The sequence below is a fragment of the Lissotriton vulgaris genome, chromosome 1_1 (assembly GCF_964263255.1).
Source record: "Lissotriton vulgaris chromosome 1_1, aLisVul1.2, whole genome shotgun sequence".
Lineage (NCBI taxonomy): Eukaryota > Metazoa > Chordata > Amphibia > Caudata > Salamandridae > Lissotriton > Lissotriton vulgaris.
In genome coordinates this window covers 326,332,344-326,351,282 of record NC_141685.1, presented here as the reverse complement: position 1 = coordinate 326,351,282, position 18,939 = coordinate 326,332,344, and the positions used below count along the sequence as shown (strand labels likewise).

The following is an 18,939-nucleotide window of genomic DNA, read 5'->3' as shown; positions in this document are numbered from 1 at the left end:
AGGGCAATTGATATGGAACTCGACCATAGAGTGGTCCGACCATGTCAGGGGGAGCGTCGCTACGTAGGATATATCAGGGGAATTAGTATTATATCCATAGTGTGACCAGCTTGGTGGGTGGGGGCTTTATTTATTATGGTTAAATTGAATGCAGAGAGTTGTCAAACGAGACAAAGCCTCTAGGTTGTCTAGGATTTCGCTGTGGATGTTCAGCCATAACAAGCGAGTCTATGCATGATGTGATATCTCTCACATTACAGCCAAGACTTGGAACGAGTTACTGGCGGACATCAGACGTGCCTCCTCCCTGAATACCTTCAGGAAGTCCCTCAAGACCTGGCTCTACGGCTAAAACAATATCTGAGTTCAGCTAAACAGATCTGCGGACACCTCCCCCCAGCTCCCCATGCGCCTTGAGACCCTAACGGGTGAATAGTGCGCTTACAATTCCCCCGATTGATTGATTGATTGATGTGACATGAATGAAAGCTGGGTAGTCATGCACCACAGCAGGCCAGTCTACGCTTGATGTGACATGAATGAAAGCTGGGTAGTCATGCAGCACAGCAGGCCAGTCTATGTATTATGTGACATGAATGAAAGCTGGGTAGTCATGCAGCACAGCAGGCCAGTCTATGTATTATGTGACATGAATGAAAGCTGGGTAGTCATGCAGCACAGCAGGCCAGTCTATGTATTATGTGACATGAATGAAAGCTGGGTAGTCATGCACCACAGCAGGCCAGTCTACGCTTGGTGTTACATGAATGAAAGCTGGGTAGTCATGCACCACAGCAGGCCAGTCTACGCTTGATGTGACATGAATGAAAGCTGGGTAGTCATGCAGCACAGCAGGCCAGTCTATGTATTATGTGACATGAATGAAAGCTGGGTAGTCATGCACCACAGCAGGCCAGTCTACGCTTGGTGTTACATGAATGAAAGCTGGGTAGTCATGCACCACAGCAGGCCAGTCTACGCTTGATGTGACATGAATGAAAGCTGGGTAGTCATGCAGCACAGCAGGCCAGTCTATGTATTATGTGACATGAATGAAAGCTGGGTAGTCATGCAGCACAGCAGGCCAGTCTATGTATTATGTGACATGAATGAAAGCTGGGTAGTCATGCACCACAGCAGGCCAGTCTACGCTTGGTGTTACATGAATGAAAGCTGGGTAGTCATGCACCACAGCAGGCCAGTCTACGCTTGATGTGACATGAATGAAAGCTGGGTAGTCATGCAGCACAGCAGGCCAGTCTATGTATTATGTGTCATGAATGAAAACTGGGTAGTCATGCACCACAGCAGGCCAGTCTACGGTTGATGTGACATGAATGAAAGCTGGGTAGTCATGCACCATGTATTATGTGACATGAATGAAAGCTGGGTAGTCATGCACCATGTATTATGTGACATGAATGAAAGCTGGGTAGTCATGCACCATGTATTATGTGACATGAATGAAAGCTGGGTAGTCATGCACCACAGCAGACCAGTCTACGCTTGGTGTTACATGAATGAAAGCTGGGTAGTCATGCACCACAGCAGGCCAGTCTACGCTTGATGTGACACGAATGAAAGCTGGGTAATCATGTACCACAGCTGGCAAGCCTACGCTTGGTGTGACAAGTACTTCTTCAGGTGGGAAAAGGCAATCGTTACTATAAAGCAGATCCGTTATCCACAACGCTGTTCTGCATATGAAGTGCACTGCTCCTTTTGCACAAAGATACCAGACACTAGTAAGGAACAGTATGGAATGAGCATTTTAGAAGAGAGCTTTGTTTTGAGAAAGAAAATATAGGTCTCCAAAACACTACAACGTTAACAGAAGAGTTTCCACCTGTCTGGGTTTAGCCCAAACAGCTCGGCAATGGGTTGTTCTGTTTGGGGACACTCCGGTCCATTTGCCCCATGTCATGCAGTTAGAAGCCTCTCTGGCCACATGGCTGGTAGGGAGTCCAGACATACATCGTTCATCAACCAAAAGCATATTAATTGGGACTGTGCCAATGATCTAAGTAGTTCACCTCAACAGCAACGGATCAGGTGGAGGGCATCCATGAAATTCCTATCACAACTACAATTTGTGTGGGAGACTTGTGACGTTCACATGCAGTCGGGAAAAAATATACATTTGTTATTCTCAATGAAAATGCAACAATAAGTATGGATTCGAGTCATGCTTCTTATACAAGGAACACAATGAAAGAGGTTGTATTTGTGGTTTTGTGGAATTTGCTTTTAAATGCATTTGAGATTCATCACAAGCCGCCTTATTTGTCAATGTGTGCAGGAGACTCAATAGGGGGGCTATTGCCCAAGTATTCTACTGTGTCCATTATGATTAAAAATGGGTGCTTGCTTACTGTTACCGAACACAATTCCTGTCACTAGAAGTAATGACATTTTGGAACTACACTAAATGAATGAGTGCTGGAATTCATGTTTTAGACTGCACCGTGGGAATGCCGGTCTACCCTTAGGCATCATTAAGTTGTTTCTGGAATATGATTGTGTTACATTGATTATGACACAGTACATGGTCATGTTAGGAGGAATGTGCAATTTATATTAGACTGAACCCCGATGTATGAATTTGTTACTGACATACGACATCGGTACATGTTTCTATGTGGCAGTACTAGGCATGTGAGGTGAGCCTGGGCATATGAGGTTTTTCCTTAACAAATGATGTTGTGTATGAGCATATTATAGCTGTGACTTGCAAAGTGGCATATGGCTGCATCTGGGCATTCGAGGCTGTACAAGAGAATGTGGGGATGTACTGAAGACGATGAAGCTTCTTCTGGCTTTTTAAATGGAGATATGTGGCCATATGAGGCTGTGCATACACAGCTGCACCTAGGAATATGAAGAAGATTCAGACTTGTTACAGTGATACATGTCAATATGAGAAAGGATGTGGACATGTGTGCAGTAACTACTTGTCAGGATGCACACACCATGCAAACCAGATACAACAGGAGTGATGTGCGCTTCCACACTTCCTTGAAGCCACTGCCAACTTTACAATAACAACATGTAGATTAGAAGTAGACCTAAAGATTTTGGAATGGGACAAAAGAGAGAGAAACAGAGGCATTGGAGACTTCACACTGTCTGGTTGCATAGCTAGGGTTAATCCACTCTGCAGGTGCTATGATATCTGAACACATGAGACTTTCTGTACAAATGTACACATTTGGCATCTTACTTCTGACATTGTATATGGTACACCTGCTGACAATCTGTGCTTTTAGCTCTCTATTCTGGAATGAAACTCTATGTTTTCCATGAACAAAAAACATAAATAATGTTGATATGATAACTGACCAACACTCGGAGGTACTTAAACATGAAAAGAGTTCTACCTTCAATATTAAGTGAAAACATTCCCTGGGTTGATTGCATGCAGTGCACCCGGTTTATCACTGTAATATGAAAGTGTTCATTAATATCACATAAGTTAGTGTACACAAGTAGAGGTCATGCGGTTGTTTAAATTGGTACTTTAATATCTGATGTGTTCGATTAACAATATAAAGTCGGTGTAAGGTGAGATTCCTCATGTAGAAACAATGTAAGTGCAATATCATTTGTTAAGCGCTCTGATACCCGCCTGGGTCATGTTCGCACTATATAAAACTATATATAAATGCATAAATAATATTGAGTTATTTGATCTAAAGGATGACTCCTTGTATAAATAACCAAGTGCAAAATAAAAGTACGTAATGCTAATCGACAACTCCCTGGGAAAGATAAACCCCATTGCAACATTCTGGAACTCACAGTGTTTAAAGAGCAGCTGAAAGAAGTTTAAAGACCAGATGCAGCTGAAAGAAGTTTAAAGACCAGATGTAAAGTTATCTGTTGGCGTCCTGATAGATTCCATAGTGAGCACGTGGAAAACTTTATACATTATGTTTTCCAGGAGCAAATAAAGACTTGTCCTGGGCCGTTTTCCTTGTAATAGGAAAGGTTTCAGCACGTGGGAGTCCTTACCAGGATCAGGCAATTGATCCCATTTAGTCAGTATTTCAAAGTAATGAATGACTCTTCACTGCCCCCATTCTTTGTCTTTAGACTAATGTTATGCACTTGTGGCCGAACCAACGGAGCTACCTAGGTTTTGCTACGTCCTTTGGAAGACACTATACTACTTTTCAGTGCAATGCATTTTTAAATATGCATTAGTCGGTTTTTTTGTTTTTGCAGGATCCCTGGTGAAATTGTAATATTGTTGTATTGCTCTAATTCGATGTTCTTTCTTCGTTTAAGCTCCGTGTGAACCCAGCTACGACAGATGAACATATTTCCTTTAATTCCTTAGCAAACCAGTGCACCTGTCTAGAGTACTCAGTTTTGGCTCAGTAGGGGAGCTCGGCTCCCCCTCACATCTCAGCAGGGCCAGACTGGCACAGAATCAATGTGGCCCCATTAGTGAATTAGACAGCTAAACAAGTGGCACGTGTCTGCAGTTTGAACATGTAAGGACACGCTGTGTAAGTGCTTTCCAAGGTATGGATTTTTCTAAAGAGCGTAAATGAGAATGACCTGAATTCCAAGGAATAAGAATCAATGTTTAAGACACGAGATTCTACAGGCTCCTGTTGCTAACATTTTACATTCATTAAAAGTGGCACGCTCTTACCACACTTTAGACTGCAATACTTTATACAAAGTCCACATATTGTTGATAATTACCATTCCATTATATTCTCCTTAAAGATAACTTCTCCTCGTGGCTGTGCATGCCTTTTGGCATATTGTTATAGTCATTACAATGTTTTTCTTTGAGGTTTATTTTTATTAAAATTCGTTGATGACATATACCCAATATAAAACATTTACTCAAAAAACTAGTCAATACATTAGTCCAGGAAAAACAACAGCTTAGATACTGAGGGGGGACAATCTTAATAAACAGATGGCAGAAGGAGACCTTAAATCATCACGTAGCTTTATCAAGTACTGCTTAGTTAGGCAACTAGACACTGATGTAGGTATTTTCAGAACCCAAAAATATGAATTTAAACATACTTGTAAGGTTGGCCTGGGTCTGTTCTTTTAGCACAATGGAGTCTGTTGGAGAACAGAGCTTTCGTTGGTGGTCAGTGGTGTTAGCTAGTTTAGATAATGTTGTCCCTGCACACCAGTTGTAAGAAGAGGTGAAAAAGGTGTGTTTCAATTTGGTTTATTTGATTTAATCACAACGAGGACAAGAATATTAAGAAAAAAGTGTAGAACTTTGTTAATAGGATGTTCATTTATTTTGATGGGATAGGTTCATCAATTTTTAGGGCAGAATGCATTATTTTTCTTAAAAGTGATGATCAAGGGACAGCTCGAAATTGTGTGTTTGATGGGACTTTTGGATTGATTACTATGAAAACAAGGAAGTAATGGTAGGAGTCCAGTTTTAAGGAGTTGTCGGGGAGTCCCGAGAATCCTATAAAGAAGGTAGCACCTACCTGAGGTTATAACAGTTATGTATTTCAGGCATATTCTACTTTAGGCTTCACTTGTTTTATAGCAACCTAGCCCAACGTAGCATCCAACATAGGATTTTCATATATCGATGGGTAAACAAGCCAAATACTAACCCTCCCACGACTTCCATGTTTATTTATATGTATTTATTTTCCTTTTTGTATAGATTGAACCAGACCCATTTGGGTATCAGAGAGCTTTACAGCAGTTACATTAAACAAGTTACGTTGTTGCACACAAGGGTATGTGTTGGACTTGGCCCTTTTTGCAGGGTCATCTCAGAACTTTTTGCCTTCCTCCTGTATTTCTTCTGACCGGTTGGTGGTGATTTTGTGACTCTGAGCACTTTATCGCTGCTGTTCAGTGTTAAAGTGCATGTTCTCTCTCTGGTAAATTTGGTAAGATTGGTCTACACCTGTTTAGCATTTTTAATTTACCTATTAGTCCCTTGTACAGTGGTATCCCATACACTCAGGGCCAGTAAATTAAAATGCTACTGGTGGGCTTGCAGCGCTGCTTGAGCCACCCACCAAAGTGGCCTTCCAAAGCTGTCTCAGGCCTCTGCCACTGCAGGGCCCGTGCGTACAGTTTACTGCCGCTGTGACGTGGCACATTAAGGGGTTGCCACGTCTGTGACTCCCTTTTTAGTACATATCAGTCACCCCTAAGGTAGGCCCTAGCTGGCCCTATGGTAGGGTGAGGTGTAGGTAAAAGGTAGGACATGTGCCATAACTGTGTGGCATGTCCTGGTAGTGACAAACAGCCTATTTGGTTTCTCACTGCTGTGAGGCTGCACTCTCACAGGGATGCATTGGGGATTCCCTTACATGTGCTTTAGTGGTAATTCCTGACATGAGAGGAGTAGCGTGATCAAGTTTGGTATGTTTGGAATAGTGGTGATAAATGCGGCTTACTGGTGAAAGCAGATGTATTTTTTACTATTTTAGAAATGCCACTTTTAGAAGTGGGCGTTTCTGTGTGCTATGTGTCTTTGTGCCTGCCTGTTGTGTATTGACGGTCTGGTTCTGACAAGGGGAGAGAGGATGTGCAGTGGCTCCAGAGAGTCTGGATGAGTCAGCGCTAGGCTGGATAGGCCTGGTCTGCATTTGGAGTGGTGGAAGCAGTAGCACCTGCACCTGAATAGGGCTGTGCCTGCCTTCCACAATGAGGGCTCCGCTCCCCTGTGGTGTGTCTGGAGCCAGGGCTCACACTGTCAATGGAAGTTGCTGTGCACTTGCAAAGTGCCCCCGAACTGGATTGGACTGGGCTCAGAGTCTGTGCCTGGGGGAGAACAAACACATATGGTACTATACTTACTTACTTACTTACTTACCTCCTCCCTGCTATTTGACCCCTAACTGCTCCCTCCCCTTAATTGGTTCAACCCCAAGACAGCGTGCACTCTATGAGGTTATCTCAGGACTCACAGACTACCTCAATGCTGCTCAGCAAACTTGGACTTCCAAACCTATTTGTAGAATACTACTTTATTGAATGAATCTTGCTAAAAAACTGTTGTGAAGTGCTCAGGGACCCTCAGGTCAGGCTAGCGCTATATAAAACTCCCTAATAAATAAATAAATAAAACTATAAGTATTGGGGCTGGGACCCCATGTTGGGAGAGCTTACTTGGAACTTCTTGAACTCGAACTGAAAGAGGCTGCGTGGGCCCAGGGGGATTGCTGTGCTGCCATGGAACCGCCATCTGGACTTTGCTGGTATGCTGGCCTGAGCCTGCTCCCTGCTCTGGGCCCTCAGTCATCCCCCAAGGCGGTGCGCTTGCCCTGGGTGATGTATCACAGCGTGTGGTGAGAGCTTGGGATTTTGTGCTCCTAAGTCTCTTGTCCAGGTGTGGGCTCCTGCTGTAGAACAGTGCGTGGAGAGCGCGTCCCTCTTTGGTTGCCCCCGCACCTTTTGCAAAGAATTAAGTGCATGTGTAGCCCTTTACTGGAGCCCAGGTGTGGGGAGAGTGCTCCCTATTTGGGGTAGCATTCCTAACTGTAACCGGCAAGCGCAGGGGAGTCGCCTGCTCTTCTTGTCCTCAGGCGCTGCGTTTGTCCTGAGAGGAGTGCCGTGCTCCAGGGTAGAACGCACATGGGGACGCTCCGAGACCAAGCAGGCAGTGCCTGTATTTCCTAGTATGGCCCCCCCCTTTGGTGAAGGGGGCCGCGACCTACACCGTCAGGGGGAAGAGGGCCGTCCTGCAATATTTCCTGGCTTCTGGGATCGGTGATATTCACTGCCTGGAATCCCCCTGGCAGGGCCCGCCTCTTTAAGAGAGGGGAAAGACCGGCACAGCCCTGCGCGCGGAGGACAACAAAGGATCGGAGGGAGCACCTGCCCCGTCGAAGGGAAACAAGCGAGTTCTCTGGGGACAGGAGAAGAGAAATGAGGCTGGTGCGCAGTAGCCCTGGTGGACATGGGTAGCCACCGGCTTTCTCCCTTGGCGTGGAGGATCTGGTAAGGCTGCAAAAGGTAATGGAGGTGCTCCTCTGATACTTGAGCATCCCGGCCACCAGCAGCTGCCTTGTGTGTTCAAGGGTATCTGCACCTTTGTTCCATTTGCGGATTCGATGGACCAAGTGAGGTCTATCCACCAAAAAGTGCACAATTGGTTTTAGCTATGGTCTCAGGCAGCGGCCGCAGACATACTTTTAGGGATGTTAACTATCACCAGTTGTCAGGTGTTCCGGATTGAGGACCATACAGTGAGGTGATGTTCTTGTTCCTAATGTGTGCCCTCTGCAAGTGTTGTACTATGGTGCACTGCTGATTCTGTTCAGGGAGGGTGACTAGGCAGCCAGCTTCTATGCTATTTTTGTAGGTGTGCACTGTATAATTGGGTACTTTAGTGCACTGCTGATGTTGGTTTTGTATGGTGTTTTCATGCTACAATTATCCCTAAATTTTATGTGCTTATGACAATGGCCCAATTGGCCTAGTGATTTTTGTAAATCCCTGGGAAGTCATGACAAGTGCCTGGTGGCACAGTGTAATATATGTGATTATATTCTAATGTGTTTTTATGGATAATACAAAGGCTATTTTTTATATAACCTTGTGTAGAGTTTCTTATGTGGTGTGCTTAATGTGTCGCTGCTGTGTGTGTTGTGAAGACAATTTACACATTGCCTCTGGGATAAGCCTGACTGCTCTGCCAAGCTACCAAGGGGTTGAGCAGAGGGTATCTTCAGTGTATAACTCCCTTGCCCTGACTAGAGTGGTGGGTTCTGCCTAGCTTAGGTGCATACCATGGCCAACCAAAAACTACATTTCTAAGAGTATGCAAAGCAAAGAGTGCCAAGATAAGGGTTGAGGTTAAGCCTCTGAGGGCTCTGCAGTAGATAAATGGAAATATAGTAGATATTTCTACAAATGTATATATTTACATAACAAGAATATATGGTGCAAGGGGATAAACGTAGGGAAGGAGTGTATAGGATTCGCTGCTGCAGTGGGATTAGGAAGGAGCGAGATGTTGGAAAAAGAGGCATCTTCAATAGGAGCGTTGGATTCAGACAGAAAGCCTTCGCCTTAAAGGCATTAATGTATTCTCCATGGATCCTTTTCAGCTATGGAGAATAGTCAAATAGGTGTGACCAGCTGGAGGGGAATTATGACTGGAGGTATTGACAAGAAAGTGATTAGATTGTTTCTTGAAAGTGGGGTGGTTATTATAACAGAAAGAACAGAGTTCCAGATATTGGACGAATGCCAGAAAAGATTTGTCTTAGAGTGCAAGACTTTTTGAAGAGGGTTCAAGATGAAGATGGTCTAAGCTTCTGAGATTTCAGGGTCCAACTGACAAGATAAATTAGCGGGCAAGAAAGTTTGGACTCCTGCTGTGAAGAGCCTGCTGAATAATGCAGGCTAGCTTGAATTGAATTCTGGTTCCAATGGGTAGCCAGTTGAGCACGGAAGAGGAGTGAGCACATTTGGCACCTGATGCCATGCAAGCTGCCAAGTTAAATGCAGCTATTTAGAAGATCTCAGCGAGTATTGGGAATGCTGGTGAGGGGTGTGTTTCCATAGTCAAGTTTTGTGAAGACTAGGGCTTGCACTGTAGTCTTAAAGTCATCGTCTGATATGGAAGGGTTTGAATTTCTTCTCATTGGCATTTTGCTTTTTTTGTTGTCATTTACGGCTAGATGTAGGTGGCCTATTACCGGTCTGTAACGGCTGGTAATAGACTTTTCCTATGTAGGGGGCATATTTACCGATTCGGTAAATAACAAATCGGTATTTACCAATTCAGTATTTACCGAATCATCATTTACCGATTCGGTATTTACCGAATTGGTAAATGAAATGTAGGAAGCACTTCAAACAGTGCTTCTGGGCTTAAAGGATTTGTTATTTACCACTAACTATTAGTTGGTGGTAAATAACGAATTCCTATGTAAATGCAAATATGTGCATTTACACATGTGCCATGTGTAGGGCCCCTTAGGGCATGTATGTGTGCCGCATGTGCACACAAGCACTAATCAGGGGTGCAACAGGGTGTCAAAGTGACACCCTGCCACCCAATTTCACTGAATCGGTATATACCGATTCGGTAATTGACATTCATTCCTATGGGTCGCCAGGCCCATAGGAATGAATGGCAAATACCGATTCGGTAATTACAGATTCGGTAAATACCAAATCTTAACGATTCGGTATTTTGTACCGATTAATTACCCACATAGCATTTACCGATTCGAAAATTGTGAATCAGTAAAATTCGGTATTTTCGAATCTGTAAATTTAAATTACCTATATCTAGCCCCTAGTGTATTAGATTTTACCCCATTGTTCTAAACTGGAGTGGGATAGTAAATTTGTTTTTTTGACTTTATTACTGTTTCAGTACTGCATAAATCAATTACACATTGCCCTAAATTAAGCCTTTCTGCGCTGTGCCAAGGCCACCAGGGGGTTGACCTCAAGTTAATTTAATGACTTTTAGGATTCGCCCTGACAAGTTGATGTTATTATTCCTTGAGATGGGTGACCGCTAATCCCAAATAATAATCCACTCTCTTACAGTAGTCAACATTTTTGCTACAATAATTTTGTAGCACAATATATTTTCAACAACACTCTGGTACTAACCCCCTCTTTTTTTAAACAAGAAAACCATCAGGGCTCCATCCTCCTCTCCACCAATTTCAAAGTATACATAGAATCCTTTATCACTCTCTTAAGTAAATCCCCAGACATCTCTATCCCATTATATACCAACAACACTTAAATACATATAAAGTCTCCTTCATCTATGCCTTAAATGCACTGGAAAGAGTGATGAACGAGCTACAATCATGGATCAACCAATATAACTCCCTACTGAATCCTCAGAAAACAGAATTCCTTCTGATTGCACTGCATAACAACAACACTCCTATTCAAACTTCTATTAAAACTTTATAGACACATCAAACTTTCTCAACTAAAGCCTATCATTGTTCAAACAGCAAAATCAATGGGCTTCACCCTTGACAAGACTCTCAGTCTACACAACCAAATCAATGCCCTGACAAAGAGCGCACAACACCAAATCAGACTCTTTCAAATACTCAAAATTCCAATGTGAAGAACAGTTGATATGAATTTTTAAAGTTCTAAGTTAAAAATAAAATAGCACCAAAAAAGCATTAAGCTCTAATGATAGTCTATGGTCACGATAGATCAGGACCTATGCACACTTTCAGGTCAATCATGATGCGTCCAGAGGCAGTATATGCCAAGCGGGACGGACTGGTCAAGAATTTTACATTGAGGCTTAGTATGCAAAATGGAAGCCAAAATCTTTCAGCGCTGCAAGGTGGCAGGCTGTAGCCATCAAAGTCCTCTTGCGGCCAGATATCCGCAGTGCAATGTCCCGCTGAAGCCATTAGTTTAAGCGAGAAAAGGTCTGAATGGGAGAACTGTGTGTTTCCTGTCCGATCTTTGTGCACCTTTGGTCGGTCAAGATTTTCTCATTGTGACTTCGTATCTGAAATTGATGTCCTTTACTTCCATTTGAGCAAGGCAGCAGCTTGTATCCGATGAGGGCTTCATGAAACTGGAAACCTTCTCGACGAGGGCCTGCTGAAATGGATTTGCTGCAGGGGAGAAGCTTCAACTGGAACAAACCTGCTTCTTCAGCCCAGCAAAGTCACACCTTCTTTGGATTGGCTCTGGTGGTTGTTTTTGATCTTCCAGCAGCTGCAAGCAAAATTCTTCCCAAAGCTTTGCAGTTGTATGTCCCTTTCTCCTCAGCTGTGCACCTAAGTCTCCTTACTCTCAGGGGAGACTCAGAGAGCATGATCCAGCACAGGCTTTGAGCAGGTCAAGTGCAGGTCCACTTGTGCCTGGACACCTGGGAATCTAGCAAAAAGTGTTTTTTCGCTGTTTGTGTATTTGTAGCCACACAGGTTGGTTGTTGGCACACTGACTCATGTAATCCACTTCTGTGTCCTGGGTATAAGCTAGAGCAAATCCAGTTCTTAAGGTTATTCTTAGGTTATAGCAAGCAGGTTCCAGTCATCTTGTAATCTTCTATTCTGAGAAGGTTTCCTTGAGGAACTACCTTTACGGGTTGCACTTGCCAATGGGTGGGGTGACTCCTGGCTCCTCCCTAGAAAATGGGTGCAAAGTGTGGAGTGATAACATACCCCTTTTTTCAGCATTTCCTGTTTGCTCTACTACAAACTAACCCAAGGGGCACCTTACTCCTAAAATTCAAGATGAGGGAACTCTTCCCTCCCTTGTGCACAGCCTTTGTGGCCAGCCAAAGGTTTGGACAGAGAAATGGGCAGCCCCCGGTTTCCACGCCAAAATGGTTTGGTGGGCAGCTTCCCTTCCACTGGGTTTGGACCCAGGCTGGCTATTGAGGTCTGGGGAACAAAAACTTGCCTTCCTCCAAGTTTTACTTGACATCTGCCTTAGAAAGGACGGGGCTCATCTTACTACTTTATAAGTTAATGAAGTCCATGGGCCCACCCCACCTGCCTTTCCAGTAAGGTGAAGAAAAACATCACTCCACAGCCAGGCTTTTCTCTCTGGTGTCGGTGTAGTTTTCACGCCTCATTGTCAGAAAGGAACTGGCAGGCCAACTGTCCTAGGATAAAGCGGATTAGTCTAACTCTGGCTCAGGCAGGAGATACTACCTTTCCTTATCCTAGAAATGTAATAGAAATCTCCCTTTTCCAATGGATTTGATTTTTAATAAACATGTAAAAGAGAATTAGGATGAGTATACCAGTCACTGCCTGTCAAAAGTTACAGATTAAAGACATTTGACAGAATCAAGCAACAGCCGTGCCAGTGAAAATAGCTAATGGGGGGTAGTCACTGGAGGAACATGCCAGCTTTTATTTTGTGCATGTTCCACTTTCAAATATTAAACACCCTACCTTGTGGGCAAAAGGGTGTACTTAGGGGTGTCTTATTAATATTTTAAAAAGGGATTTGCACATGTAAGAAATGGTTATTTTGTCAGAGTTAACAGTAGGTTTTTGGGCAGCTGAAGTAAAGCTTCACATGGTTGACCCGAAACCATGTTTTATAGGCCCACTCTGTGGCTGGCAAAATGGCTGATGTAGTGTACAGGGGGCATTTAACTTCTAGCTCCTTCCTGTCTGTATTTCGTACACCATACACCAGGGACATATAGGTTAGTTAAATACGTCAGCACGATGCAGGGCTGTTTGGGTCAAACCTGTTAAATATGTCATTCAGTGGTACACCAATCAAATCATGTTTAAAGGGCAAGCACAGACACTCCACTCCTGTTTAGCCGGGTTAATGTGCACAGAGTTCTAAGTCCAGCAGAAAATGACGTCATGCCAAACATGGTAATTTCCTATAACTACCAAAATTACTGAAAATACAGGTAAGTTCAGCTTACTATATTTACACTCCATATATGTCCCTTGACAATATATATATATATATATATATATATATATATATATATATATATATATATATATATATATATATATATATATATATATATATCTCCTGTATATACTTACCAGACATTATTTTGTTAAACCATATTTTGGTTTTTACAGCACAATATTTATGTCCAAGAAATTCGGACTTACAACCTCCAATATATTAGCATATAACACTATATTATAGACACAGCTTTATGGTACAACAATGAGCCTTATTTATACAATGTTTTTAAATGATTTCATAGTAAACTTTCTGTATGATCCATGTTGAAGGGTCACATTCTTACCAGTGGCTCCAGCTCTCGATAATCAACCAAGCTAAATTCTGTGATGAAGTAGTAAAAGTGCTTGTAACAGGTGTTCACATGAGCTTCTGCGCCCACATTGATGACTCCATCAAAGTGATGAATATAAACATGGACAAAGACTCTGAATAACCTGGTGAGGATTTTCGTGCAAACTTGTTGGAAGTTCTTCGGAAATGGGGTCCCTGCAAGACAAAACAAAAGTCATGAGATTTAACTTAATTTAATTGAGTACATTCTCACTAGATAACCAATTGGATAAGTAAAGCTACACGCAATGAAGAATCTTTATTTTATTCCATATACACTTTTAAAATCAGTTGATGACCAGCACCAAGCCCAAATGTACCTTTTACAGATATGTATATGAAATTCTAATTAATTATGAAAACTAAGAATTTAATATGTAATTGATTAATTTGCAGAGCAATTTGTCGATTTTATATACGAGCAGGACATTATTTTTTTACACACAGTTATACACTTACATGCACACAAAGACACATATTTGTATTCTCACTTTCTGCAAGCTGGATTTATGTGACTAATAGGCCAACCACCAACTACTCTACCCCTACCTTGTCAAAATGACCTCATCTACCATTACCTCGTCTGCCTTTCATTAATATGTGTTTTACCATGTCCTTGACAACATTTACATTAATCCTATTCTATAGCTATAACTACATCAAACATTAACCTTTCACTAGCACTTACCATGCCCTTAAACTTTTCCATAGTTCAGCTCATATTCTTACTCTAAATCTATTAATTCCTCTAATCCTTACCTTACTAATAACTTTAAATATTTTGTTTGCCCAATATCCTTAACCTTACACCTCCTCCAGTTCCAATTCCACTGCTTGCCGCTGACCTTTCCCCAACTCTAAATCTATCCTTCACTCTGGCTCTAAAACAAACTCTGGACTTATCCCTTACTCTGACCCTAAACATACTCATTACCATTACCTTAATAATATCCCTAACTCTAAACGTTTACCTTAGCCTAACCCTCATCTATCATATCACCAACCCTGACCCTAACCTGTACCAATGCATAAGCCTAAACCTATACCTTACTTTTCTCCTAATCTAAAAGTTGCTTTCAACATTGCCCTCTCATTTATCCCTTCCCTAGCCTTGAAAGTATTTCTTATCTTAACCCTTTTCCCTGATCCTAAAACTACTTTCTTAATTTATTTCAGTTGAGATAATAGTATTGACAAGCAAATGGTGCTGGCCAAATAAAAGCTATCACCTTTATATAGTCTACCACCGTCTTGGTAAAACACAGCACAAACAACTCGATTAACAGTGTGAAGACAGGACGAATTTTAGAGTAGATTGTAAATTAGTGATAGATAAACACAATTTGTACACATCAGAATATTAGATCTTTTGCGAGGCCTTGGGTCATCCTGCCTTCTAGTTGATATGCACCCTGATCACCCCCAAATGAGCCTCTTTTTTTTCTTCCTAAAATCCCTCTTCTATTATGATAAGTATGTATTTGGACTGTAGGCCTACAAACACAAAGCACTTTCGTGACTGGACAGGTGAGTCCAGGATTATTGTGAGTAGCAGGAGTAAGGGAACCTGCTGGATCTGGTTGATTCTGAGAGATTGTTAGTTACTGGGACTTATAAAGCGCACTATAAACACTAGTGAATCTCTTTCTCAAGCTAAAGTAGACATTGTTGTAATCTGGCATTGATAAAGGCTAGGCCTGAACTTCCATCAGACAAGAGTATTTCTAGAGAACATAAAGAGCTGCATCCGCTAATGTTTAGAAAGGATGGATTTCAAGCCTAGAAGAATGGAGGCGGGTTGAGACACTAATACAGGGTATGGGAAGGTACCTATTGCATACAAGCTTTATTTGAAGGAGTGCATGAGGCAATATTGATTTCGGGTGTGTGGGGTGGTGTAAAGATCTTAGGAGGATATCCGTGTTTAGATGTGGCAAATGGTAAATTGCATTTCAAATGCTATATACTTAATACGTGAAGAATGAAAAATATCATATGTTCAAAGAAGTACGGCGTCATTTAGATCAAGGTTGTAAAAATCACCTTGGCACCAAAATCTTTTTCACTGGCACACATTTCTTTTGGCATCCGATTAAGAATTGCACAGAAAATGATGAAGAATAACCTGGACAAATTGTAATTGTGCCCACATTTTTATGTGGTACCCGAGCACACAGCGCGGCATGCTCAGTTAAGAAAACGTAAATCTGGTAGTAAATGGCTGAGAACCGGTTGCTTCTTACATCTGATGTACCACTTACTCAAGTGGTTTCAATGACCCAGTTAATGCAATAATTGACAAGACATTGGAGTCAAGAGGCTAAAAATAGGATGATGTGATGACATAAAACATGCACACATAACTGGATAGATCACGGATTCATTGTGTAACAACAATGTCGCGTTCACTCTGGCGATGTCTGATTGTGCTTTACATTGTTAACATATACCAAATGGTTTACATATTCTAAATGGTTTTCTACCTATATCATGAGTGTTACTTTTAGTTACTCCTCAGATCGACCAAAGAAACTTTAAATTGGTGCAAAAAAAACACAAAGCAAAAATCGTTATGAATTACACCATTTGTGCTGCATGTGTAATACAGAAATAGGCAAATAGATTTGTCTCCTTCCGACGAAGCACCACGGCATGCAGGGCGTAAATTGATGCTGAAACCATCGGTGACACACAGGAACGGCTTGTGTCAGGGAAAAGAGGTGGGCAGGGGGTTAGGGTCTGTGGATGGGGGAAGAAGATGACAAATAGAAAAGAATTAAAAAGAACTTACCTCAGTGGCGTAACAAAACTTGAGGGGGCCCCCCTACAAAGCACATGGAGGGGTCCCCGTGTCCCAGCCCACCACCTACCACTTTGCCCTACCACGGGTCAAAATTCAGGACGTAACTTCGGGACAAAATGTACGTTTTACAGACACATCAGAGGAGGTTGTGCAATAGTATATAAGAGCATATAAGCACATCCATATCTACTATTATATATTATATATAATAGTATAAAAGCACATCCATATCCAAACATATTCAACCATTTGCAAACCTGTCCATCATGTATCCTTCCATCTATCATTTCACTCATCCATCCCTCCATCCACCCTTTCACTCATCCATTCATTATCCATACATCCACCCTATCCATCTTTACACTCATCTATCTACTCTTCCACCCATCCATCCACTCATCTATCCAGTGATTTACCCTTTCACCCATCCAGCCACCCTTTCACTTACTGATATATCCTCCAAGTCCCTCATCCTTTCACCAATCCACCCTTTCAGTCATCCATCCATCCTCCCTTTCTCTCTCCATCGACCCTTTCACTTAGCCATCCTTCCTTCCAGCCATCCACCCACCCACCCATTCATCTACTCATCCACTCATGAATCCATCCATTGACTCTGCAGGCAACACAGCCACTGCCCACCTCCCATGGGGCTCTGCACCCAGCACAGAGAATGCCCACCTCCCCTGGGGCTCTGCAGGCAGCACAGACACTGCCCACCTCCCCTGAGGCTCTTCGCCCAGCACAGACACTGCCCACCTCCCCTGCGGCTCTTCACCCAGCACACAGCTGCGGCCCGTGGAGGGAGTGTCAGTGGGGTCGAAAGGCGGGGCGGTGGAGAGGCAGGGTGGGAGGGTGCTAAAAACCGGAATATGGATAATTGGAGGTAAGTAAACAATTTAATTAATAAGACTAATTTCGTAGCGTGCCCTGCATCGTAAAATGAGATGCAGGGCGCGCTACGAAATTCGTTTTATTAATTACATTGTTTACTTTATTTATTTTTAAAGTTTTCTATAGCACTGGCTAGACCCATGGGGTATCAGAGCGCTTTACATGGCAAGATAATATGAGGCAAGATAATATGAGGCAAACAAGGCATACACACAGATAAAAAGATAGTGAAACAACATGAAAAATATACAAATCAAGAATAGATATAAGGTGCCAAGCAAAACAGTAGGGTAGTACAGAAGGTGGGTAGAGAAGTAGGTGTGTACAGGAGCGTAGAGCAGAAGGCCGTACGTGGGACAGTACAGAAGGCATGTCCATGTGGGTAGAACAGAAGGCGTGTCCAGGTGTTGAAGAACAGAAGGTGTGTACAGGTGGGATAGAACATAAGACTTATACAGGTGGGTAGAGCAGAAGGCGTGTACAGGTGCGTAGAGCAGAAGGTGGGTAGAAAAGAAGGCATGTTTATTTTGAGGCGGTGGCAGCACCTCATTACAACGCTTGAGAAGGCGAGCAGATTGCGAGGGCTCTCCTCTGCTCTTACCTGTTTCCCACTGATGCATATACTCTGACTCCTTTTTAACACTTTTAATTGATTTTAAGAATTACTGTGTTATTACTGTGTGTATTTTAAAAACTTACCGCTACTAGCACTGCTTTAATTAGGTCCCCCTGTGCCCTGTTCCACCGCGGCTCCAAGTGCCGATTGTTGTGGAGGGCTAGGTCGGCCGCCATCTTGAGTGTGGGCCGGACCCTGCGGGACCCGAGTTAGCGGTCCAGCGGAGGGTGGGGTTTTGCCTACAAATAGTCATGCACTTTAAGACGCGCAGCGGGCACGCGCAGCGGGCGCGCCGTTTGCGCGCCGAAGGAGCGCCAAAGGAGGGCCCGTCTGTGCCCGTCCGTGTCCCGGACGTGGCCAGCGCCAGCCCCCCTGTCGGTGCCCCACACATACCCCACAGGACCAGGACTCGCTACTCCCGTGAGTACCTCATGGCACTTAGATCGCTCTCCTGCCCCTACAGTAACACATGGGAAGCTGCCGGCGATCCCTCGCGGGTCTGTCAAGCCTGCAAATTTCGCTATCAGCCCATTCTTTCATGCCCGACTCAGCTCCCCGGTGACCCATCACTCATCCGTGCAGGCCTGATCAACGCCAGATCACTGGTCAAGCACACTGAGGACATTTTTGAATTACTGAGCGACAACCAGTTCGATCTCCTCTTTGTTACTGAAACCTGGCTAAATGAGACATGCAGCTCTGTGGTCGAATTTGCCATCCCACGGGGTTTCAAAATTGCTAGGAACGATCTCCCATTAGGCAGAGGTGGTGGCCTAGCAGCCATATTCAGAGAACAATGGACTCTCTCTCTTGAACCCCAGGGCCCCCCAGCTGATGCCGAGATGCTTCACTTCTCACTTTCACT

At 43.2% G+C, this 18,939-nt stretch overlaps 1 protein-coding gene across 3 annotated transcripts in view; it reads right to left on the bottom strand.

Annotated features, from left to right (window-relative positions):
- Window positions 1-18,939, bottom strand: part of MOB3C (MOB kinase activator 3C) — a 236,077-nt gene that overhangs the window by 38,771 nt on the left and 178,367 nt on the right. For all 3 annotated transcript variants that reach the window (XM_086952378.1, XM_086952379.1, XM_086952380.1), the window contains exon 3: window positions 13,715-13,917. In XM_086952378.1, coding sequence (XP_086808504.1) covers window positions 13,715-13,917 — 203 coding nt within the window. The remainder of the gene's footprint in view (window positions 1-13,714; window positions 13,918-18,939) is intronic.